The 24,119-nt window shown below is 37.3% G+C and overlaps 1 protein-coding gene across 2 annotated transcripts; it reads left to right on the top strand.

The window, feature by feature from the left end:
• Nucleotides 1-22,954, top strand: BRMS1L (BRMS1 like transcriptional repressor). 2 transcript variants are annotated; one of them, XR_012673886.1, is made up of 11 exons: nt 1-213; nt 7,429-7,519; nt 10,553-10,680; nt 13,438-13,517; nt 15,523-15,619; nt 16,032-16,115; nt 18,308-18,372; nt 19,831-19,870; nt 20,755-20,881; nt 21,795-21,885; nt 22,548-22,638. XR_012673886.1 is itself a non-coding variant. In XM_075151626.1 (10 exons), the coding sequence occupies exons 1-10, from the start codon at nt 78-80 to the stop codon at nt 22,669-22,671; spliced, it is 972 nt and encodes a 323-aa protein (XP_075007727.1). In that variant the 5' UTR covers nt 1-77; the 3' UTR covers nt 22,672-22,954. The 2 variants fall into 2 exon arrangements, 1 of the variants encoding a protein (XP_075007727.1); XM_075151626.1 differs by lacking the exon at nt 21,795-21,885 and having other exon boundaries at nt 22,548-22,954.
• The last annotated feature ends 1,165 nt before the right edge of the window (nt 22,955-24,119 follow it).

Below are 24,119 nucleotides of genomic sequence, written 5' to 3'. Positions count from 1 at the left end.
GGGCGGAGGGGCCGGCGGCAGCGGCGGAGCGGCGGCGGGAAGGGCTGTCCCAGGGCTCGGCGGCGGCGGCGGGGACGATGCCGGTCCATTCCCGGGAGAAGAAGGAGAATAACCACGATGAGATGGAGGTGGACTACGGGGAGAACGAGGGCAGCAGCTCGGAGGAGGAGGAGACCGAGAGCTCGTCCGTGTCCGAGGAGGGGGACAGCTCAGGTACCGCGGCCGCCCGCAGGGCAGCGCTTCTGAGGGGGGCGCCGCGGCGGTTCCCTCAGCGCCCGGCGCGCTGCCCCGGGAGAGAGAGCGGCCCCCCGCCCCGACTCCGGTGGCTGCCGGTGCCCACCCCCGCCGTGACCCCGCCCCCCCGCCGCTCCGGCCCGGCCCAGCCCGTGCTCCGGCCCCGCGGTTCCTCTCCGGGCCGCCGGCCGGGGGGGCGGGACGTGGCGGGGCGCATGGGCACGGAAGCCCCGCTTCGCGCCGAGCCGCCGGCTCTGGAGCCGGCTGGCACCCGGGCTTGGCGGGCCGGGCCGCTCCGTGTAGGTGCTGTGGGTTGTGCCCTGCTGGGCTTGAGTGCATGCCCGCAGGGGGGTGCTCACTAAGGTCTGCACTTAAAGGCTTGGCATACATACATACATACGTGTGCATGCATGCACACAAAATACAGGCATACATGTGTGTAGGTATATATACGTATGTATTTCTTCGTATGCAAAATCGAGAATTTGAATTAGACGTCTGGAGGCCTGTCTTTGAGGGGGCATCGGAAGCCCTGTCAGTACCATTGGCCTCTTTTGCAAAGCATTTCAACTTCTGCTCTGTTGAAGGTCCCTTCCTTTTTCCATAGCTTCCTCTGGACTGTAAATTTTGAATAATATTAGTAGGTGAAATCCAGCTTTAAAAGGATTATTTTTTCTATGCTTAATTTCCACTGTGTTAGAAGAAAGTTCAAACTGTTCAAACTTCCCTTGTAATTACAAGGGATAATTTAATAAAATGGTCATTTACTGGGAAACGTACTGATCATCAGATGCATACACTGCTGCTTTGAAATCACTGGGGCTCCATGAGTAAGTAAGCTCCCAAGGGCTAGCTGAAAAACAGTAGCTGTGTTCAGTGCTAGCTGTGGTCCCCATGTGTGTTTCTGGCAGCTTAAGTCATCTACAGTGGTCTGCTGGGATCCTGTCCCATGCCTGTACTAGCACATTGACTTGTGGCATGAGCGCCAGGCTTGGCACAGTGGAAGGCGTGGGACACCATGAACTAGACAAATTAGGCAGCTCTGAAATTATATTTTTATGTACGTTGGCTTGTGATTGATTTATCCGTGTGTGTTAAAGTCCTCAATGTACAGTTAATTCTTCATTTTTGTTGTTAAAAGATCTGGGAGATCTTGAATGTTAAATCCTATGGCCTTTACATTCACACTGACTGATGCGGTTCAGGGAAAGCCCTGCTATGGCAGTTCCATGTGGACTTGTGGAGCTTGCCCTTGTCTGGGCTGTGCAAGGTGCTGGAGCCCCACAGGTGTGGTACAGAGACAGCCAAGCTGACTGCAGAAGTAGAGCGAAGACTCTACTAGTGCTGGAAAAGTGTGGCTGCCATACTGGGAGAGAGTATAGTCACTCCCTTAGACCTTGATCTGAGTTAGTATTCTGCACCAGAGTTGATCACCCAGTAGAGGCCTTGGTTAATCCACAAATCCAGGTAATCTGCCCATGGTTTATACAGAGCTTCCTGCGGTTTGCTTTTTTTTTTTCCTTTTTCCCCTTCTTCTCTCCCATCCCCCCATGCCTTTGAGCTGGCAAGTATTGCTGATTGAACCCCATTTTACAAGTTAGGCTGCTAGTCCATGGCTGTCCACCTGGATCGAATTGCTGGCTGCCACTGTTCTGCCTCTCATCCTTACCCACTCTTCCTGGTACGCTGTGCTTTCCTGTCCCCTTTCTTGCACTGTCTTCAATGCTTGTTGGGCCTTTCTATGCTAAGCTGTCAGAAAAATAACCCATTAAAAAGGTAGCTAGTGAAAACGTCTCAGTGAAGAGTCTGATATGTAAATGGGAGGCACCGGGGATTATGTAAACCAGTGGTTAGATAGACTGCAGCTCAGTAGCAGCAGAGGTCATAAATTGCAGTTTTGTGAGAATATGTAAACACCTCCAACTTAAATCAGTTAACTGAACACCTACATGTTTTTGTGAATTTGGGACTAATGATTTGCACGGGTTTAGACAAGAGGTCTGCTGGAGCAGGGAGTTCTTTTGTTCTGGGCTGTTCTCTCATCTGAGTGAAGATCTTGCTTCTCTGGTCTAATGCAATGCTACACAGGAGAGCTCTTCAATCAGTGAACTGGGGACCACGTCCAGGTATGGGCTTGAAAGAGTCAGCAAAGTTATTATAAACATAGTGATTTTATTTGTGTCTGTATTAGCAACTGATTTGGCAAAACAAGAACAGAGAATAAGTAGTTCTGAGTAGATAGTGCTGAGGCCCCTACATCTCCAAAGTAATTAAGGTTTATTTCAGATTATGTAGCCTGAACTGAGTATGTTTGGTTGGAAGCTGCCTGAAGGACAAGTCATTGTTTCAAACCCTTGTGTGCTCCATAGATGTTGGAACACATTTGACAAGTACCTGGAATGAAGCTTTGGGTTTAACTTGATAGGAAAAGAACTTGGTTTTTGTTCACCAAAACTGCTGCAAACTGATGCAGAGCCTGATAGGCTGGACCAGTCATGGAACTAGCTTCAAAGCTATGCTGTACTGAAACTTGAATGTGTGCACAGCTTTTATAAACAGTTGGGCTATTGTAGGTGGAGAGTTTATTGATACAATTACAGACTTGCTACCGAGGAAGGCTGATCAGTCTTTCCTTACGCCTGTTCTCTCAAAGTGATTCCATTGAAAAACCAGGCCAGAAAAATGTGCTTTAACTGTCTTGTGTTGTTTTGATGAAATCTGAACTAGGCAGCATCCATGTGTGCTGGTGGTTATGCTGGGAAAAACGTGAACTTGAATGAGGGTACCAGGGCAAGCAGCTGGAGGTATTCATGTTTTAAGTTGGAAAAGCGTATCTGATTATGTGCTTGTTTGCACAGCAACCTGTGCTGTTCCTTTCAGATGTGACTTACGAAAGCATGCTTCAATTTTTTTATTATCAGAATTGTACATGGACTAAAAAGGGAATACTGTATTTTGGATAAGAAGTTAATGGAGATGGCTTTTTCAAGAAGTTCTGATATATGAAGTTTGTTACATCTTTTGGGGGAAGACAGAAAAAGTGTAAAGGAGGAATATACAAGCTCATTGGGCAGTAGGTGGGTGAGACACAGGGTTGTGAAGGACCCCTTGATGAGATCCACGAGCAGCAGTGCAACAATAACCACTACTTACTTAGGCCGTCTTAGCCTTCCAGTTTGCATTAAAGCTAGATGCCGTCTGGGAATGCCCTTTCTTCATCTCCTATTCTAGCTAATCTGTATGTCTGAAAAAATGTCATTTTCTGTGTGAGAAAGGGAGCTTGGTATAACAGATGTAAACTTAACTCTTTCTCTTCTCCAACTCCCTGGCTCTGGTGAAGAGAGAATTGTCTCTGTTAGTTCCAGCTTTGAAGTTTGCTCTTTTTTAAAACTTGCTTTTGCTCCCGTTTGTAGTTATGCTAATTGATATTTTTAAAGAAAACTTTGAAGTTTACATGTCCTCAGAGACACTTTGGTTGATTTTTATTGAAGGCAAATAATTCTGTTGTCTTGCCCTTGTCTTGCTTTCTTCTGGGGTTAAAGGGGAGGAAGGAGGAATTGTGTTTTAAGTGAATGTAGCCTGTGAATATTTCTTTAAAACAATACAAGAAGCTCTCCAGATAATTTCTGTTGCATTCCACAGGGAAATGCTTTTAAGGGAGCACAGGAAATTACATGCTTTCTCAGTGTCTTGACAAATATGAATGTACACCATGGAAGCATATTGCTCCTACAGGCATAAGATGATTAGCACTGCAAGAAATGTCTTAATTAAAATTAGTAATAATAAGAAAAAAAAGATTTTGAAGGAAAGGATTTTTTTTTATTAAATTTGTCATTTGCTTTACTTGCATTCAGCCACCTTTTTTTTTTTTTCCAGTAGATGCCTGAGAATACAGAAGGTGTGGTTAGAAGAAGCATAACTTGCCCTTGAGAGCTGGCACTGTTTCTATCCCGTTCCTTTTGATGCTATGTATTTAGTATAGGGTTTTTTATGGACCAGGATATAGAATAGCATATTAGGGATGAATAAAAAAGCCACAAGTTATGCTCACCATCCCAGATGAGAATTTGGCCATTTTTTAGAGCACTTTATATAGGCCACAGCTTATTAAAAACAGCTATTTTAGGCGCTGTTACATTTTAAGTATTATGGGGTTTTTTGTCTTTAAACCAGGCTGCCCTAGTTACTGAGTTGGACTGCTTGAATATAGTAGGAAAAGAATGACTGTGATTTTGAAAGTGTTTAAAAATACCCTAAATACTTTCTGCAGTATGAAACTTCATGGGAAGTCTGAAGTGTTGAGACAGGATGGGCATATTAGCAAGTGTTTTAATATGAAATGAGGAATCTTCTGCCTCCACTGATGTAAATTTTCAACTGGAAAGCCATGAGATTTGATCCTAAAACCTCTTTTTCGGTACTGCATATTCCCCAATCTGTATGTTGTTTAAGGCCACGGGGAAGAAGTTCCATAACTGGGGAATTAAAGATATTTCAGGACTCTGAAAATATTCATCATTTTATGAATCTTACTGGAGGCAGAATGAAGGAGAAACAATTGAAGAGTGATTTAGCGTGTGAATTGCCATTCAGTATGAATGATAGGTAGAATGTAGACTTCTAGGTGAAAGTCAAAGACTTTTGAGTGTGTATGTAGCTGAGGGGAGATTGGAGAGAGCTATGTGTTATTTCAGTATCTACAAGAGAGTCAGCTGTGCCCTCAGATAACCAATGCATTATAGTCTCCTTGCAACGCAAGTTTAAGATGTAAGGTGCAGTCCCTTGTCCCTTCCAACAGTGAGTGTTGCACTGATACTCAGCCAGGTTTACAGTTCTAGTCTGTTTTATTTGATTTGTAGTCCCTAAACATACACAAACAATAAAATCCATGTTAATTTAAGGAAAAGCTTCTGAGCGAGTTCCTTACTAAAGCATACTTAGAACCAAAAGCGTAACTGAACACATCTGAAACATGTGTTTGAGTTTGAGAATAAAGTGGGAGAACTATTGGGCTCCCAGTGCTTATTCCTGTGTGGCTTCATGGGGAGGTGCCTTCAAATTTTAAAGAAGCTTTATCTTTATAGCACATAAATGCTTTAGACAACTCTTTGAGTAATATGACTGCCACATTCCTTAAATCTGGCCAAGTTGAAAGTTGCCCAGTCAATTCTGGCTTGAGTATTATGTCGGACAGCCAAATAAAACTGCTTTTTAATCTGATTTTCAGCCTTATTCTGGGATTCAGGATCTGCCTTACTTTTGAGAACAATATTTTAAAATAAAATAGTATCTCTTAACAGCCTGATACTCTCTTTCCCCACCCTCCCCAGTGTGCTAAGCATTCAATGTATTTTTTTGAAGTTCTGTCTTTAAATTTTCTTGCTGTGCTTTCAAATACTTCAGGTTATATCATGTTTTAAAACTTTGTACACGCTGTCTTTTTGGCTTGTACTAACTGTAAGTGACAAACTGCAGTAGGTCTTTGATTTGGACGCGTAGGTACCATTGTAATACAGATTAATACTGCTCCACTGCCTGCTAGTTTTCATATCCAGGCAGAGAGGGCTAGTGTAGGTTTTAGTCTTAAAAGCTTGTGATGATTTCAGGAAGAAGCTATGTGCAGAAAACTTCATACATTGAGAGGTCTGAGTGGAAGATCTGAGTTAATCAGATCCTCCAGAAGTAGCTGCGCTGGCCCTGAAGCTACTCCATTCACCTCATCACCTTTGCAAATTGCCATACTTTTTTGCAAAACAATAAGGATGAAGACTTGCATGCTGCTTTCTGTAGTTGGTGTAGGAGACAGCACAAAGCAGTTAAATGTGTCTGTTGGAAAAATGTGAGTGAGGAAGAAGCAAAAGGCTCAGAGTTGTTTATGGTCTAGAAGAGTGAGTCCAGGCTGTCTCTGCTTGGTTCCAGATCCTACTTTGCCTTTCTGTCAGGAGTTAGGATTTTTCTTGACAGAGTAACTGCTTAGATGGATATGGCCTCTATAGGACAGCCCCTTCTCTCAAACACCTGGCCTGTTTGCACCAGTTCAGCCCCAGTTCCTGACTGCATGGCCATCCCTTCTTCTGCATGTCTTCTCCTAATGGTTGATAATTGGTCACTTGTACCATAACTGTAGAGAGCTAATTCCTGGAGATACTGCTGCTATAAAGCAGTTTCAGGACATCTCTGACTTCTGAATATGGCTTAACAAAGCCTTTTTTTTCCTTCTGGAAAGGATGGGAAAGAGTCAAGAATTTTGTAGCTTAGTTTTTCTGTTTTCTAGTCTAAGAAAAGGCAGTGGAGGTAACAACTGATGTTTAGTAACATTATATGTGTCTATGGCAAGTAGCAAAATTTTTGGCCAAAAAGTGGATATTTATTATACTTTACAGTTCTGTTCACTAGGTAAATTAAGAAAAAATTCAGGAATATAAATTAAAACAAAAACTATGGAAAGAGCTTAATGTTAATTACTCTTTCTGCATAAAAGCATATAAAATCAAGTTTCTGCAAAATTCTAGACTTTGCAGGTTAAGAAGTGTTTCATTAGAAATGCAGTCATTTTAAATGGTCATTAAGATGAACAACAGATATTTCTACATTAACATTTCAGCTTCAAAGAACTCTCCCAATTGAATAGGATGAAACCTGTTTTCAAAACCAAGTGTTACCTTTTTTTTTTTAATGGATATTAATAAAACAAAACCTTGAATTTTATATGACAAATGTAACATTGAACTGTACTTGCTTTCCAGGGATTGCTTTTGCTCATGCTAACTCAGGATACACTTGAATTTTCAGTGGTGGCTAATAACTCTTCATGCTTAATAGTGCCTTTTGTCTGGTGTGATATACCATGTTTAGTTTTTCTGTTTCACGCATTCTTAGGTACACTTTGTATTATCAGTCATGAAATTTAACCTCTTGAAGTCTTACAGGGATGTTGTTTCCTGTTTTGAGGAAGAAAAATTGCTGTTTATGGGGTTTCTTCTAGAATTATTATATGATTCTATGATTAGATCTAAGTTTCTTACTTTGTAGTTTATATGGCAAGTTATCTGGTATAAGATAATAGTAATATAATGGAAAATCTATTCATGGCTAAATTCAGGTTTGCTTCAAATTCACTAGAAACAAAATATCCAGTTTATTTGGTTATACATTACATTGTTCAAAATAAATTACCTTTTTTATTCTTAGAAATGGATGATGAGGATTGTGAAAGAAGAAGAATGGAGTGTTTAGATGAAATGTCCAATCTTGAAAAGCAATTTACAGACCTTAAAGATCAGTAAGTATTTTAATGTTTGAAGTGCCTCATTTGAGGATCCATTCCATGAGAATGTTGTGTGCAGCTGGTGTTTCTTGTCTTTCATGTATGTGGATGCTACTTTTGGAGAAGAATAAGGATTGGGAGTTCTGAAATTATTTGCAGGCAGTTGCTCCAGAATACTTTTATGTATTTATTTATTTGTTTTCTGGTTTGCTGTAAGAATGGTTTTGAAGTGGTGTTGCTGTGAAGGGCTGGTGTGGGTCTATTACATCAAAATCCTTAGCAGAACAAAGGAATTGTGATTTTAGGGGAAATTGTTATTTTATTTATTTATTTATTTATTTACTCAAGAACTTTCTCATCCTTTTACACATGTAGGACAAACCCAAGCACTATCTTTGCAAAGTAAGAAATTAGGGTTTTTTTGCAGGGTATCACAGTAGTTTTTATAGTTGGTACCAATGCAAGTTTCTTGTGGTTACTGCAAACCAGATACCAATACTAAAAAAAAATGAAAATACTCTTAGCTCTCTGTCTGTAGATTGCCATAATATCTACATCAGTAGTAAAGACCTAGTAAGTAGAAGAGATGAAATTAATAGCCACAGTTATTCAAAAGTGAATCTCATTTGTATTAGAGCCAGTCGTTTGTATATATTTTAAGTTGGCTTTTTTCCGCATGTGCCCAGACAAGCTAGATGCATCTGATGGTAATTTGGCAACTAACTTAATCAGGTACTTGACAAGTGAAACTTTAAGAAGACCTTGTCTATTCTTGGGAATGTATTTTAATTGAAAATCTAGTCAGTTTTCATTACATTTCAGATGCGTGTTTATATTGTGAGATAGTTCTTTCTACTACAGAACTGAGACATACAACTTGCTTTGCCTAACAGGACACTGTGAGGTCTATCTAATAGGGTCTGGAAATAATTGCCCAACAAGCAATTTCTTGCTGCAGTATCTAAAGAACAGGACTGTTCGTCCTGCTGTTCTTCTTTGGGCTGAGCATGGAGCAACCTGGGAGATGGAGCCAGTCAGTACTGACTGGTTTGGCATTTGGAAAACTGCCAGCTTTTGAGTTAAGTTCTACTCTTCCATCTGTTGGACAGCTTGGATGACTGAAAACAGTTTGTGGAAACAAACCTTTAAGGAGTGAATATAAAGGAGGGTGGTCTTGGGAGGAAGGAAACAAGTATTTCGGGGGGTTTAGGGATTGCGAATGGTGTTTGGGAGGTGGGAAGGCTGTGGTATGTGAGGAGGAAGGCATTTTGTAGTCACTGATTAGTGATCAAGAGAGATTGGGGTGTTTGTAGGGGCTGGAAGAACTGTGATGGAGGGAATACTGGGAAAGGAGCATTAGAAGGATGGAAGAAGGATTATAAGGAGGAGCAGCCATGAGTAGGGAGTTGATAAAGTTTGGAAAGAAGAAAAAGATGCATAAACAATGGATGTTGAGTCACAATCAATAGCAGAGATGATGAAGTGATTGCATCTGCCTCGTCTTCCTTTTCAGGGAAACTGAATTTGGATGCTATGAGATAAGTAGGATTTACAGTGGTTGATAGCAGTTACCCATTTTAGGCAAATCACTGTTTGAAAGTACTGGATAAACAGTTTTAGTCCATCAGCTGCTGCATGGTACCAAATGCTGGCAGCACCCAGTCCATAACTGCTTGCTCTGATGTAGCTGGAACTTGGTGCTGTGTAATCAAATGTTAGTGACCCACCCAGTCATGTGCGCTGTGCACCTGTGCTTATGTTCTAGCTAAATAATTCTGCTGTAGCTCTATGTTAACCATCATGTGCATAGCATGCTTATCAAGGATTGAGCCCAGCAAATGGGGCTTTGATCTGCTGCAGGCTATGTCAGTTGACTGCAGGACAGCTTGCGTATTATCATACTCTGGTAGTTTGCAGGTCAGAAGGAGGGGAGTGATCACTGACTATTGCTAGGTTAGGTACACATGCTTCAACTATGGAGTTGTCATCAAAGTAAAATGATGAGCAGGCTGGTGGCAGATGGGACAGGAAGTATTTCTCAAGGCGGCCTTGATGTATCAGTATACATGAACTTTCTCCTATCTAATTCATTACTTAACCTATGCACTTTAAACAAGTAAAAAAGCAGCATCCCTGTCCCAAAGACATCTGTTATATCTGTGTAAACAGATATAACAAAGGTTCGTTTATCTGTGTAAACAGCTTTTGATTGTGGGGTGCAAGGTAAAAAATGAGAGCAGGAAAAGCTGGTTATATTGATGATTCTACCATTGAACACTATATTTAAGTTATCAGTTACAAAGAGTGGAGCTTTATTGTGGTTGAAATATTTGTAACTGCTATTGCATTAAATTCTTCAAAATGCAAGCAGATTTCTTCATTGTCTGCCAGTAAATATCAGCTTTTATAAAAGGAATTTTAGGTAAAATAAAAATATTTTAAATACACTTCCTTTTGGCAGGAGTGAAAGATGTCATTACAAATTATCCCGTGATATTTGTGATAGTATGCAATATGTGGATTTTCACAGGAGATGAAATGAGGGTTGCTTCAATAAGAGCCTGCCTCTCTTTTTCCTTGGTTTATGGTAGGGTGGGAGCAGATATGTGAACACGAAAGCGAATGGGCATTTCTGTCCACAAAATGTCTATCTTTCTCTCCCATGATGTAAGTCGTATTGTTCATATGTATTGTAGCACCCTTTCCTGTCCTCTTCCATGTTGATTCACCTCCTACTCTACCTTAATCCTATTAACAGCCATGCGATTTTTTTCTTCTTCCTTAGAGATGGAGATGTATTTCATTTTATCTTTACTTTCTACACTTCTGATTGTCTGCATGTGTTTTCCAGAAACGCTTAATAGACATGAGGAATATTGTTGAAAAAGAAAATATGTATTGGAAAATTCAAATGGTAACAAATCTTAACTTTGCTTCAGTGGATGTTCTGTAACATTAAGAGAGATGCAGAATAGTTGTTCTAAAAATATTTCTTCTTGTGTTTGTTTTCAAATAAAATACATGGTTTTTTATTTCTATTATTTTAAGACTTTACAAAGAAAGATTAAGCCAAGTGGATGCAAAACTACAAGAGGTCATAGCCGGAAAAGCACCTGAATATTTAGAACCATTGGCAGCTTTACAAGAAAATATGCAAATCCGAACCAAGGTGGCAGGTAGGCGTGCAAAATGAGTATTGCTGTTTCAACAGTGTAAACTTGCTATGCATTTTAAGGTCAATCTCCTTTTTTCTTTAGAATCGTTAAAGGAGTGTGTTTTAAAGTTAGAAATACTGTGGCATAGTTTTAAATACAAAATATTTTTCAAGTCAAAATGAATAGGTTGCTTTCCTCTGCACAAGTTGCCTGATAACATCACACTAAAAATACGGCTTTTTTGTGTTTCATTTAATGGCTGTCTGTCTTTGTGTAGTAAGCACAAAATTCCTGAATTAAAACCAGTAATAATTCTTATTAGTCAGAAGATTTGGGATCAAGTCTGCACACTGGTCACTGTTGAAATGAAGAGATAAGTAGGTGCTATGTCATGAAGTGCTTGCCAGATCATCTGAGATGACTATGTTTTTCCTGCTCTTCTAATCTGTTTCTCTTCTACTCCTCTGCTCCCATCCTCCTGTTCTGTCTGGGGAAGGAGGAAAACTCTTGTCCTTAGCAGCTTTTATCTAAGCTGCATTTTAATTATTAAAACTAATGTTTAGGTAGGCTTTTATGCTCATAGAAGAAGCAGACAAGAACTTTTATCTTCTTCCGGCATACAACCCTATAGTCATATGGAACAGTGGTATTATAGGAAGACAAAGTTCTGTACTTCCCTATTGTAAATTCTTTTCATGTTATAGCTCGACTCCTTTAGGAGTAATTCAGCTGTCTAAGGGTTACCTAACACAGGCTGTCAGACAGCCAAAAGGCAGACAGCCGTGATCTCTCTAGCCAGAGAAGCTATGCCAATGTCTTTTCTAAGAAATTCAGCAGAAGCACAGTGCAGACAAACTGGAAAATGGCAAGCCTGCTTATACTTTTCATAATACTAGTGCTACTTCAGTGCTACTCAGTACGTCTTCATTGGTACTTTTGACTTCACGCTATGAAGAGAATTTGAAATCTTTTGGTCTATTGCATTTATCTCCCTCCTGGTCTTCCCCATAATGCTTTTCCTCAGCTGGTGACCCAGAATTTCTGAGTTTTAAGATCTTAACCCAAATTTACTTGATGACTCTTAAGTAGCCCACTTGGGCTTTGCAGAAGGTTCACAGGTGATGTTGCAGAAGGTTTGATACAAAAGCAACCTTAATCGAGGCTTTTGACTTTCAGTTTTAAATGTCAGGACTTTCATGTAGGTGGGTATGGATAGGCAGAATATTACTGATTCTCCTGATTTGTCTTCAGCAGCACTGAAGATCCATGTTCCAACGTGAAAAGAGCCCAGGGTAAAAACTACAGAGTTTCCTTGAAGTTGAGACTAGAAATCAGGATTGTTGTTGTATTTTTTTTTTCCTTTTTTCCTCAACTGAATGAGATTTATAAAATTATTCCGGAGCAAGCAAGAAACTGCAGAACAGGCTTATTTGGTCTTACTGTTTGAGAGCCTTGGCAGAAGTGGGTAGGAGCAGGACTTGAGCTCCAGCAGGTAACCCCTAAGGACCTACTTCTACCTGAGAGAGGGGAAGAAGGGGTGAAAAAGAAAAAGCTAAATTATGTTTAGCTAAACTATGGATATAATTGAATCTGTGGTAGAAAAGAAACTTGTCTTCCTCTGCTCTCTAAAGCACTGCACACTATTCACACAAAATGTGGATCTTGACTATTTCAGCAAGTCGGGAATACAATTGTTTCTTCTAGAAATATTCATACATATACTGCTTGATTTCAGGCAAATAAGCAGTGATTATAAATTGGTAGACCTAGGTATACCAGTCAGCCATAACTATTTAAAAAAAAAAAAAAAAAAAAGCCAGCATAACATACTGATGTAAGAAAAGAACGTTTTGAATTCTAGATCAAAAGTGACATCACAGCGGAAAGATGATTGACATTAATACTTTGTGGTTTGTTTTTCAGAGGAATTGCCAGTAACAATTGTTCCTCTTGTACTGTATTAATTTATAGTCAACTGAATTCTGAGGGAAGTTGTTTTTGGGAGTTCTTCAGTTGCTAGGCAGCACCAGCGTGTGTGCAAACTTAACTCCTGAAGATGGTAATCTGGAACAATTTAAGTATTTTGTGTTGAATGCATTGAATGTACTAAATCAAGTTCTATCTATACTTGCCAGATATTATATTTCAGATACCTTTCAGATTTTTTCAACTGTCTGTTTAGTAGACACATTTTCAGAAATGTCTAGGAAATGCTCCTAATACTCCGAAGCAGTATCCTGTGTATCGTAAGGTGGCTATTTCTAAGAATGGAACAGTCATGTTAATTGATGTGATTTATTAAGGTCATGCATTATAAAATAAGCCTTATTCCAAATATTAATTTGTAAAAGTTTGTTCTTTCATTCAGTTTTCTAGCTATTTAAAACCCTCAAAACTTTATTTAAAACACTAATTAGAAAATAGAAGAGGCCATTTAGTACTTCATGGATTTGCAAACTGAGGATATCCAGGATATTTTGATCAGAAATATGAAATAGACCTATTTTGTAAAGTTAGCATGACCGCTGGTGTAATATGTTGACTGATAGAGGAAAAAGTTCAAATAGCATTTATTTTTCCTCAGATCTTCAGAATTAAGGGATTACTTGTTCTTATTTTTACTCTGTAAAGCAGCTAGCCACTGTAAGTGCCTAATATAATATATCTGTATTTTCCAGTATGTACATGTTTTGGGACTTGCAGGCAGTCTTAAAAGAGAATTCTGAAATCAGATATTAGCTAAAGAAAGTAATACTGCTGTAATTTGCCTGATTACAGGTATCTATAGAGAGCTTTGTCTGGAATCTGTGAAGAACAAGTATGAATGTGAAATTCAAGCATCTCGACAGCACTGTGAGGTTGTGCCAGCTATTTTACATCGATAGCTAATCTCATCTAACTTTACTGTGTGTCATGCTTTCCAAGTTCAGTGCATGTTTTTATTATTGCTGTTATTTGCTATTTGAATGCAATTGCCTTGTGATATTTAAGCCCACGTAAGAAGTTATTCAAAGCATATGAAAATCAGCTTTTATATTAGTTTGGCTTTGCATGTAAGTGTAGCTAAGTTTTCTTATTTTTCATTAACAGGTTCTTATTAATAGATTCTCACATAATTTTTTTTACCTTTGTTATGAAAAGATTACCAAGAACAGTAACTAAAATATCTGACATAATTTTAGCAAAAAGCACCTTACATTTTATTAACAACAACAACAATAATAATAATAATGATGTCTTTTTAAGATGAGTTGGACAGCTAGTCACCAAGTGCTTGAAGCAAAACAGATGTCTAAACACAAACACTATTTCATTTTAAAATGGAATTTTAAAATGGTCTCAGAACAGATAACACTCATTTGGCATTTCAGGTATATGTAAGAGGCTTCCGCCTTTTCAATTCCATTGGGAAATTTTTTTTATAATTAGGGGTTGAAAAATATATGAAAGGTCTTTGGAATTTAAATACTTTGTAACTTGAAGGGAATGGTAAACATGACAGCCATTTAGTAGAACAGGGTTCTTTGGTTTTGTCTATTCGTCGACTGTTTTGCTTCACTCCAGCATACTAGCTTGAACATTGGTAAAGGTTAAGTTTCTGTTAGTATGCTGTGCTACGGGCAGGAGCAGTTGAGGTGCAGACATCTGCTGACTTGGCTCTAGGAACTGCAGCTTCTGGCAGAGACATGGTAGCAAATAGCTAGATGCAGTGACTTGTGCTGCTTAAGCTGATTTTTCAGTAAGTCCAAGCTCTCTGTTTTCCAGAGTTGTTAAAGATGTTGCTCAGTGAAAATGAACTTTAAAATGTAACAATCAACTCTATTTCCTACTTGTGTTTTAGGAAATGTGCAAGCTTATGAAAGAACAGTAAATTTATTTCCTTGAGGCTTGGAACTCAGCTTAATTCCAAGTTACTGATTTAGAGAGTTTAGTGTTTTTCGATGCTGCCTTTAAAAGGGTAACTGATCTAAATAGATACTGTGTAATTTTGGTATCAGTCCTATGTGGTGGACTATAATTGAGAGCAGTTTACTACAAAGTTGATTTTCTCGAAACACTTAGAGATGGAAGAGATGTAGACTGCACAAAACGCTGTAGAAAGTTCACATCAGAGTGTGGTTTTGTTTGTCTTTGTATATAAAAAGTGCTAATGAGACATTGAAGGCATTATGTTAATCTATTTGGATCAGAAATCGCGTTTTAAAAGGACGAATTAGCTAACTTTTCTAAAGCAGTGCTTTAGAAGTGTTTCTCAGCTTTAAGGTAGACAATTTTGCTTTCACAACTATCTAGATTATTTTATGTGCTCAATAAATTCTTCTGTGGGAAGGTATTTTTCAGATCTATGAAAATAGACAATTATAAATACTATTGTAATAGATGATAATTCTCTATAAATGACTGCAGGTTTATTGATATTGGAGGCAGCTTAATAAAAAGGTTTCCATGAAAACATTAGCTTTTCTGATTTGTAATGAAATATGGCATAGAGGTCACTACTTCACAGTTATTCATTGTGAATAAATCTTTGCTATCCAAAAGAAAAATACTGTATTTGTGTCAAAATACAAACAGTTATTCTGGAGATCTAGCTGCATGCTTTTATATACTTAGTTATTCTTGGTACTGATATTTGATAACTATATTTACACTTATGCCAAGTAAGAGTGCTGTCTTTAAGGAGCTAGCATCTCACGCTAGGAGAGTGGATAGAGGGAAATGTCATATGCTTTGTGCCTTCTGAAAAATTTTCACCTAAAGCTACCCTTACCTTCCCTCCGCTGAGGCTTTAAATTGTTGTCATATGTATTTAGATAATAGAACTTAGTCATGTAAAAATGTGTAATTTCTTGCCTTTTTTAGAGTGAAAAGCTTCTGTTGTATGACACTGTACAAAGTGAACTAGAAGAGAAGATTAGAAGACTTGAAGAAGACAGGCATAGCATTGACATTACCTCAGGTGGATGGAAATTCAAAGTTGTTGGGGTTTTGTTTGTTTGTTTGTTTGGTGTTGCTTTTTTGTTGTTTGGTTTTTTTTCAATCTTCTGGTAGCTACTCATTAGTTGACTGTACACATAGTATGTCTGTTGAGTTTCAGGTTATCCAGTAGAATGCTATTCAGCTCTAAACTTTAGGCGGGGGGGTTGAATTTAAGCTTAAAACTTCGGTCTAGTAATTGTCAGCATCCCTTGTGTATTTTGAGAGTATTAATCTATGACCACATAACCATGTAACACCTTCATTCTGTTCAGAAACAACATCTCACCAGAAAATGTGGGTTTTTTCATTTTTGGACAATGTTTTCTGCTGTAAAAAGAGCTAAGCATGTAAATGTTTCTGATTCATAGCATGTTCTTATCATGTCCTTTCAGAATTATGGAATGATGAGCTACAGTCTAGGAAGAAAAGGAAGGATCCATTTAGTCCAGATAAGAAGAAACCTGTTGTTGTATCAGATATCCTTTTACTGAAATCATTATTTTTTCTAGTAGTGTTTACTGTTTTAGAGCTAGTCTTATTACATATGTCATTAATAACAAGTTGAAGTGATAACGCATTCTCAGAATTGATTTTTGCATGGCAGATGTTATTCTAATTCAGATTAGAGAAACCATGTTGACACATCCCATTATGAAAACTGAAATTAAGATTCTCTTATCTAACTACCAGTTTCATATAGAGAATATTTCTAAAAGTTGATTTTTCTAACTCTTCAAAAAATAGAGCTACAAAACAAAAGCAGAAAAAAGTTAGGCATTATGTTTGCAAAATATAACTTGACTTGTGTAACTTCTCCTGTATAGCTTTGCTTCTCATACTGGGACATCTTTACCTCCATTTATTACTTCTTAACAATTCCATAGACTTTAGAACCCTCTTCGATTAAAAGTTTAAAATTCCAAGAGTTGGGAGGGTGGTGTTTGTGGGTTTGGGATTCCTGTAGAGTGAGTATAGTATTTAAGAATTTTGCATTGGTGACTTCTTCATGGCTGTTGACAAGCATGCAGTGCAGCTGAAACTTTTTAAGGTGTAACACCTAAAAGATGGTATCATCTTTCCCTAGAGAAAGGAGATGCCTTTGCAAACAGAGTGTTCTCTCTACTCCTACCCCTCGCCTAGCATTTTTATAGGTTAGAGATGTGATGGCTTAGAAATTGCCAGAATCATGGAGACTACCTAAAAGAGACTGACTTCTAAGTGTTGACATTATGTGGTATGAAGGCCATTTTTTATTGCTAAGTTGCTGCAAAAAATCCTGCTACTTTCACAAGGTTTTGTAACATTAGGAGAAGGTGGGAAAGAAGTTGTTTCTGAAAAAACTGTCATTTTTTCCATCATTGGGACATCCTCCTTCAGGATGGTTGATTTACTGGAACACATCCCAGGTGGATGATTTGTCCTAATAACGACTGTTCTTCCATTAGGATGTGTCATAAATTCAGTTTAGTAGAGGTGTTTTTTAACTAGTGTTTAAAAGCCAAGTGGTATTAATTAATGCAGGTACAAGTGGCTTCATTAGTTTCTTAACTCCTTTTAGCAATTTCAGTGCCAGGCTATGTGAGTGTGTTTTCTTTAGCTCTCAGTCATCCTTGTCTTCAGGATGTCCTCATAAACAGCATCAGATTCTGTGAATTATGAGCTACCTTGCCATTTTAGAATACATTCCAAATGGAAAATACTAACATAGTATTAGGTCTAAAACCCCAGCAATTTCAGGCAATTCATAAGGCTGAAAATGCTTTCAGTTGTGAAGCAAATTAATTTGCTCTTTTTGCTTATGATTTTAAAATAGTTGTGAACTTGTCAGTTTGTACAGATCTGTGTAAAGCAAATACCTAGAAATTTTACATGGATTTTGATTTGTAATTCTTTGCTGTTTAGAGGAAAACAAATTTGAAAATGGCTAAAGATTCTTAAAATTTCAAATGGAATATAAATTAAAGCATCATATTCCATTTTAGGAGATTTAGTTTTTAAACATTCATAGCACCTTTTCCTAAATTTGTTTTTCGGAGATGAAGTGGGGAAGAACAAAGTAAAAACTGAAGATTTTTGTAATGCAATAGCTGTGCTATGTGGAGTTTTGTTTCGAAGTTCACGTATTGTTCTAATACACAGTTTTTACTTTACAGTTTATAGTTCAAGGAAGGGGCTTTACCTTTCTACTTCCTGTTTTTCGGATATTTGATATTCAGAGATGTGGTGCTGTCTACACTTTTCTCTCAAAGAAATATGATGCAGAATACTGTAAAAATAATGATGTTATTAAAGTTGATACTAGTGTAGATGCTGATTTGCAGTGGTATATTGAAATTGCAGTGGATTTTAATTGTAATTTGTAGTATGCAAATAGAATGATTTTTGGAACTGTTAGGGATGGAATGGTTGTATCACAATTGTTTATCTTATCTTCGTGTTGAACTCCAGTAGTCTGAATATCTACATACTATTACTTATCCCTTAATAATTTTTAAAGTGTATTTCTAGGTTGCATAATTCAAAGATGCATTTATTTTTGCTGAGCTTTCACTTCACGTAGGTATTCTTTATGTAAAAGATTGGCAGAATAGAGCTATTAATATCTTTCTACAAACATTAGAGTATTTTTATTATTGCTGTTCAAAAGAGTTTTCCCTAACTTTTCCACGCCCCTATATAGTTTATATGTTACAAGACCTTGATATACTTGAAGACTGGACAACAATAAGGAAGGTAGGATGAAAGGATGAATGCCAGTGGCTGTGGGTTTTGTTTGGGTTCTTGTCTAGTCCTATTGCCTCTTAAAAACATGATCTTATATGATCAAAACTTTAAATATATTTTGATTTCTTCGGTAGTCAGGTAATCATGCCAGTTCAAGCTATGTTATTGCTACTTTTTCTGATTCTACCCAAATCGTGCAGCGGAATCCAATAAAGTGGTGGAAGAGGTTATCTCTTAAATGGCTATTCTGTAATTTTCCATGATAAAGTGAGCCTAAAGCCTGTGTCAAGAGGATCTGCTTTCTCACAGTCTAGCATAATTGGGTGGAAAGTATGATAGGGTAGTTTGATAGGATTTTGCTTTAAATTAAGATTTTTAAAATATACATCATATAGTATGTTTTCATGTAGTAAATAGTTTATTTTATGAAGATTTTTGTGCTTTGACCTCTCCTTATATCTTTTTTTTTAATAAAGTGAAACTGTGTTTTTCCCAGATTAGAAGAGAATCAGGGTTTACAGGAAGAGAAGTTTGTTTGACCAATTGATGTATTTGAAAAACTAAATCCAGCTTTTAAGCACAGAGTTCCTTTTTCAGATCTTTGTCATATCGTTAAAGTAACTTGCTGTAATGAAACACTATCCTTGTCTTGCACCTGCAGTCAGTACCCTAGTACCCTAGTGCTTCCCAGCTTATGGAATAACAAACTACTTATGTGAATTCAAAAACTTGGTGGGAAATGTCTTTGAGTTAGTTTCCATCCTGCTTTATACTTGTACATATTTCCTAAACAAGAAGTAGAATGTGATGTCTATGTGAAAACTTGTCTGACTTTTCTGTTCCTATCACATCAGAGGAACAGACACAAAATAACTTTCCCTCAGTTTCTTTCCTGTAGGGTAATACAATTTTAAACAATAGCAACAGACCCAGAGTCTACTGGGGACTTTGCCTTTTCTGGAAGTAATTTAAAAAAAAAACAAAAAGCAAACAAACAACACCAAAAAACTCTTAGAGGTTTTTTTTAAACCTACATTAATACCACGTGTGATCTAGAGTTTGCATGAGAGAAAATTTGTGAGTTTATGAGTATAACGTATAAATTAAGAGAGTAGGTTGTTCATATAGCATTTTGTTTTTCAGCATGAGTTAATGTCCTTTTGTATTTTCTTGACAGAATTACGTAACAGGAATTTTGAGGGTTTAATTTAGAAAACCTCCTGAGTTAGTTGAAATCAAAAACTTACTAAAGAAGGTGTTTTTTTTTTCCACACTCAAAATGCACTTTTATTTGGTTACCGAGTCACCATTGAACACACTTTTATTTTAGATTTGTTCTGATTGTGGTTTTTGCATGTAAAAGCAAGTATCCTGAGCTACACTGCATTTAACTTCACAATTAAAGCTGGCAGTAAGGAAAAAAAGACTATGCTTGCTGACTAACTTCATTTTCTTTTGTGTTTCAAGGCAATGGCTACACTGGGGCCACACAGAGTAAAGCCAGAACGTAAGTAAACATTGTCTGGTTTCACAAGACAAAACTTGCTGTGTGCAATGATGCAAACTGCAGATCATATTTATTTTAGCCCTGGTGGATGCCATTTATTTTAGCCATGGAGGATGGGATGAGGTAGCTGGAAGATGTGGCTTTTGTCTTTCCCTTCTCTCAGGTGCTTATACTTGTAGCTTGATTGCTGATGATTGTATTGACACCTGAATTCTAGAAAATTATCAACAAAAATTTAGACTTCTAAAAGTGGGTTACACCAATTAATATTAGCAAGCTATGCCAGCGCTTACACAAGATGATGCAGGAAACTGAGGGCATCTGGACTTCAGGGGTGCATTCTAAAGGATGCTCACATTCACTGCAAGCTATAACCCTGAAAAAGTAGAGCTATGGGAAAGGAGTGGTAACTGATATTTGGCACTGAGGTGAGAAGCACATTAATGCTAGGTAAAATCAAATACTTGGAGGTGGTAGTAAGGAGAAGAAGGGAGAGGAGACAAGCAGGTGATGTATTCCTTTAGCGACATATTACTACTTGCACGTTGTGGTAATGTGCTGATGAAGAGGTTTCAGATTCTGCCATTTGAAGTCTTCTCTATATTGCATTACTCGATTTGTGAAAATTCATATCACAGATATGAAGGTTGTGGGATAGATAGCTTCTATCTGAAAATGGAAATAAAACTTTTAATTTACCTGACTGGAAATAAAAAGGTATCTTGCTTCCAATTTTCTTGCATTCTTGCAATTATTAAGAGAGAGGCTACTTTTGAGAATGGAAAAAAAGTGAATTCTATGTAAATAACTTGATGAATGTGTATTTAAACATTTAACTGACTTCTGCCAAGTCAATATTAAATGACTTTTATTGATCATTTCAGCACCTGTCAAATTAGAAAAGCATCTACATAGTGCTAGATCTGAAGAAGGAAGACTTTACTATGATGGAGAGTGGTATGGACGTGGACAGACGATATGCATTGATAAAAAAGATGAATGTCCTACAAGGTAAAGGTTACTCAGTTTATGCAGCTCTGTACATTCATGTTAACCAATAAATAAGATGATGGTCTTGAAGAATAAGGCTTATTTGGAAATACTGCCACCTCAGTAACATTTATTAGTTCACCTTAGAAGACAGGCATTGTCAAAGAAGGTTGAGCACTGGACTTCTGAGAGAGGCTAGTAAAGGTTGGACTTCACTGAAGGTACTGAGATGTTCGTCAAGTTAGGATCTCACTAACAATTTAACCTCTTACTAGTTTCTGAATAGCCGTTGACTAAATTTTTTTGTTGCTTTGAGAATTTGATCTGTTGGCCCACCCAAAAATACTTAATTATGGAAAAACACTTTACACCATTAAAGATAAGCTTTATTTTCAGTTGATTAATGCTCTGAAAGAAAAAAGTTGGAACTTTTTTTACGGTATTTCCTTCTCTTAACAAAGGTTCTACCTGGGAATGGTCTAAATATTACAGTGCTAATTTGGTTGAATGTTTAAGATACCTAAATGTATTTTCTCTGTATGAATAAAACTTGTAAATTCTAAAAATTCGGGTATATTTAAAACAATGTTTAAAATTAAATTTATATCTTACATTTTACTGAATGGGGCAAATCAGTCGAAGCGCAGTGTTGATTAAATATGCACAGCTACCCAGGAAAATTAACTTTAACTTCATATACCAGCAATTTACTGTAAAACTGGCTGTTTCTTTTCTTCTCTGTGTATGGTGAAGGGGAACAGATTTTGGTGATTTTGGTGTTTGTTCAGGGCTGTAACAGAAAGGTATTTTAGTAAACTATATATTCTTTCTGAAATTTAAAAAATTCTGAATTAGTTTAGCAGAACATAGCAGTTATACTGGGCCAAAAAAAGATCTTAGTATCCAGTGTCTGACAAAAGCTGATGCTTAACAGGGCAAGCATACAGTAGAACTTTCCCAGCCTTTCAAGATTTCAGCAACTTTTAAGACTGAAGAGTTTCGTGGAGGGAGTTTTGTCACACTGAGTATGTGATAGATCTTTTTTCCATTAACTGTTTTAATCTCTGGTTTTGAGCCTTTTTTTGTCATCAATTCTACTTGAAAAAAAAATTTCTTTTCCTAGGGGGTATGGGGTTGCATTCACTAGTTGTGTTAAGGTTTACCACAAGGGTTCATGTAAGAATGATTCAGTAAATCAGGCTTTGACTTTATTTCTTATGGTCTTGGTAAAAATAGTTGAATACTTTTTCTGCTTTAAATCTTGGGCTTCAATCTGTTTAACTTTTTTCCAAATACTTCGTATTCAAAGTAATTTCTGGGTATGTTTTCTAACAGATCTGTTTTTTACCATGGGTAGTCTATTGTTGTGTTTTCTATGAGTGATTGTTGTTCTTTTAAACAATTAAAATATTTGTACATGTTGAGGGTTTTTTCGTAGGAGAGGAAAATAGATAGATGGCTGAAAAATTAACTACCTTCACTAAAACCACATGCAGTTACCAAAGAATTCTGTTAAAACTATTCTTACAATGGAGCTAGTGTCTTTTCGGCCAAGCATTTACAACAAATGCATATTTTCATTTACTGTATGGAAATACAGCTGCAGTTTTGAGGTTATTTATTAGCTTACAAGGTTTCTAAACTCTTGTTTTTCTTACCCTGACCCTTCTTTCCTCATTTTCTGTAGTGCCATCATTACAACAATTAACCATGATGAAGTTTGGTTTAAAAGACCAGATGGAAGCAAGTCCAAGCTCTATATTTCTCAGCTACAGAAAGGAAAATATTCAATAAAGCATAACCACAACTGACCGTTGCTAACCAGATAGGAAACAAGTGGTATTGCCATGCTTGATGTGCCATGGGGTGAAAGTTGTATTTAATAGTGTTTTGTATTCCTTATAAATTTACAGCAGTATCTGATGTGTATTTGTAGTGCTGTATGTAAACTTCATGTGGATGGCCTTCAGAAACCTGAAGATGTTAAATCATGTTGACAGACATTTTACCTCTAAGTTGGGTCCAGTGCCTGAGATATGAAGTATGTTCTTCAAGTATAATGGCTCAGAACTTCTCATATTGGTAAAATGGGGGGGGGGGGGGAGGAAGAAAAAAAAAGATTTTTTTTTTTTTTTTTCATTGGTGACCAGTTGGTGTGATAAAAATGATAACCATAATTACCAGCAACTCACTTTGTTTTCAGTGAACATGTCATGCTTCTCTTGTGGATGTAAATTTAGCCTGCTCAGTTGTTGCTTTTGAATAGATTGTAACATGCATAAGCATTCTTTTATCCAAAGTGGACCGATTTATTAAAATTATTGCCCTCTACAGCTCTGCTAGTACTGACTGTGTTATATTTTGTAAGGTTTACTATATTGCTTGTAATGAGACAAAGCCAATATTTGAGCTACATTTTTTGAGGAGCACTTTTTTAGTTTAGGACCCTACTCTATAGTAAATAAATCGTTGGTGATTTTTTTTTCTTCTTCCCCAGATTGCCAGCAAAACTTATGCATAAAGTAGACAGTGTTGCTCCAACCTGTGTTATATGTAGCCCACAAAGAACAACTGTGGGGATGGCTATGTAAATACTGTTGCATGCTCTGCTTGTTTGGTCCACAGTTGTATGAAATACTATGAATCTTTTTTTCAAAAGGAAAATATTTCCCCAGAAATCTATATCTGGGAAAATTTACACTGACTTTTTCACCAAACACTATTTTCCAAATTTCTGCACCCTACTTCATCTTATTGTACACCAGAATTATTTCATGCCGCTTAGAAAGCTGAATTTCTCTTAAATCTTACCTTTTAAGCCACGGAGAAAAGTCCTAAATCCTTGATGTTACTGTGATGTGCTTGGAGCATCTAGAATGATAGATGGGGTTGTTGAAGATGGGATATTAATGCATTGGTTATGTGCACTTTAATCTCCACTTATGATTCTTTTTGGAGAAAGAAAGCATCCATTTGCTTTAAACGATCACAGCAAATAAGTATTTTTATTGTAACATATAAATGTTTTATTCCTATATTAATTGTCTCTTCTAGTGCAGGGTGGTAACTACTTTCCAAATGCCAAATCAGTTTCTGCTGAGTGATGCTTTTCTACAATTGTATGACATTATTAATCAAATGTACATAAAGTATCAATTGACATGTTGGCTTTTAACAATATGAACTGTATGTATACAGTTGTTTGATAAACTTTTTGTAATAAAATATTCGTATTTTTTAACTTAGTGTATAAATAAAT

This window comes from Calonectris borealis, chromosome 5 (genome assembly GCF_964195595.1).
Source record: "Calonectris borealis chromosome 5, bCalBor7.hap1.2, whole genome shotgun sequence".
Classification (NCBI taxonomy): Eukaryota; Metazoa; Chordata; class Aves; order Procellariiformes; family Procellariidae; genus Calonectris; species Calonectris borealis.
The sequence above is the reverse complement of the archived record's forward strand: the minus strand, read 5'-3'. Positions and strand labels throughout refer to the sequence as shown.

Excerpts from the sequence above, each read along its gene's own strand:
- BRMS1L (XM_075151626.1), top strand. The coding sequence starts at position 78 with ATGCCGGTCCATTCCCGGGAGAAGAAGGAGAATAACCACGATGAGATG. Across the intron at positions 18,373-19,830 it reads ACTGGACAACAATAAGGAAG|GCAATGGCTACACTGGGGCC; the intron begins GTAGGATGAAAG and ends TTGTGTTTCAAG. Across the intron at positions 20,882-22,547 it reads AAAGATGAATGTCCTACAAG|TGCCATCATTACAACAATTA; the intron begins GTAAAGGTTACT and ends CATTTTCTGTAG.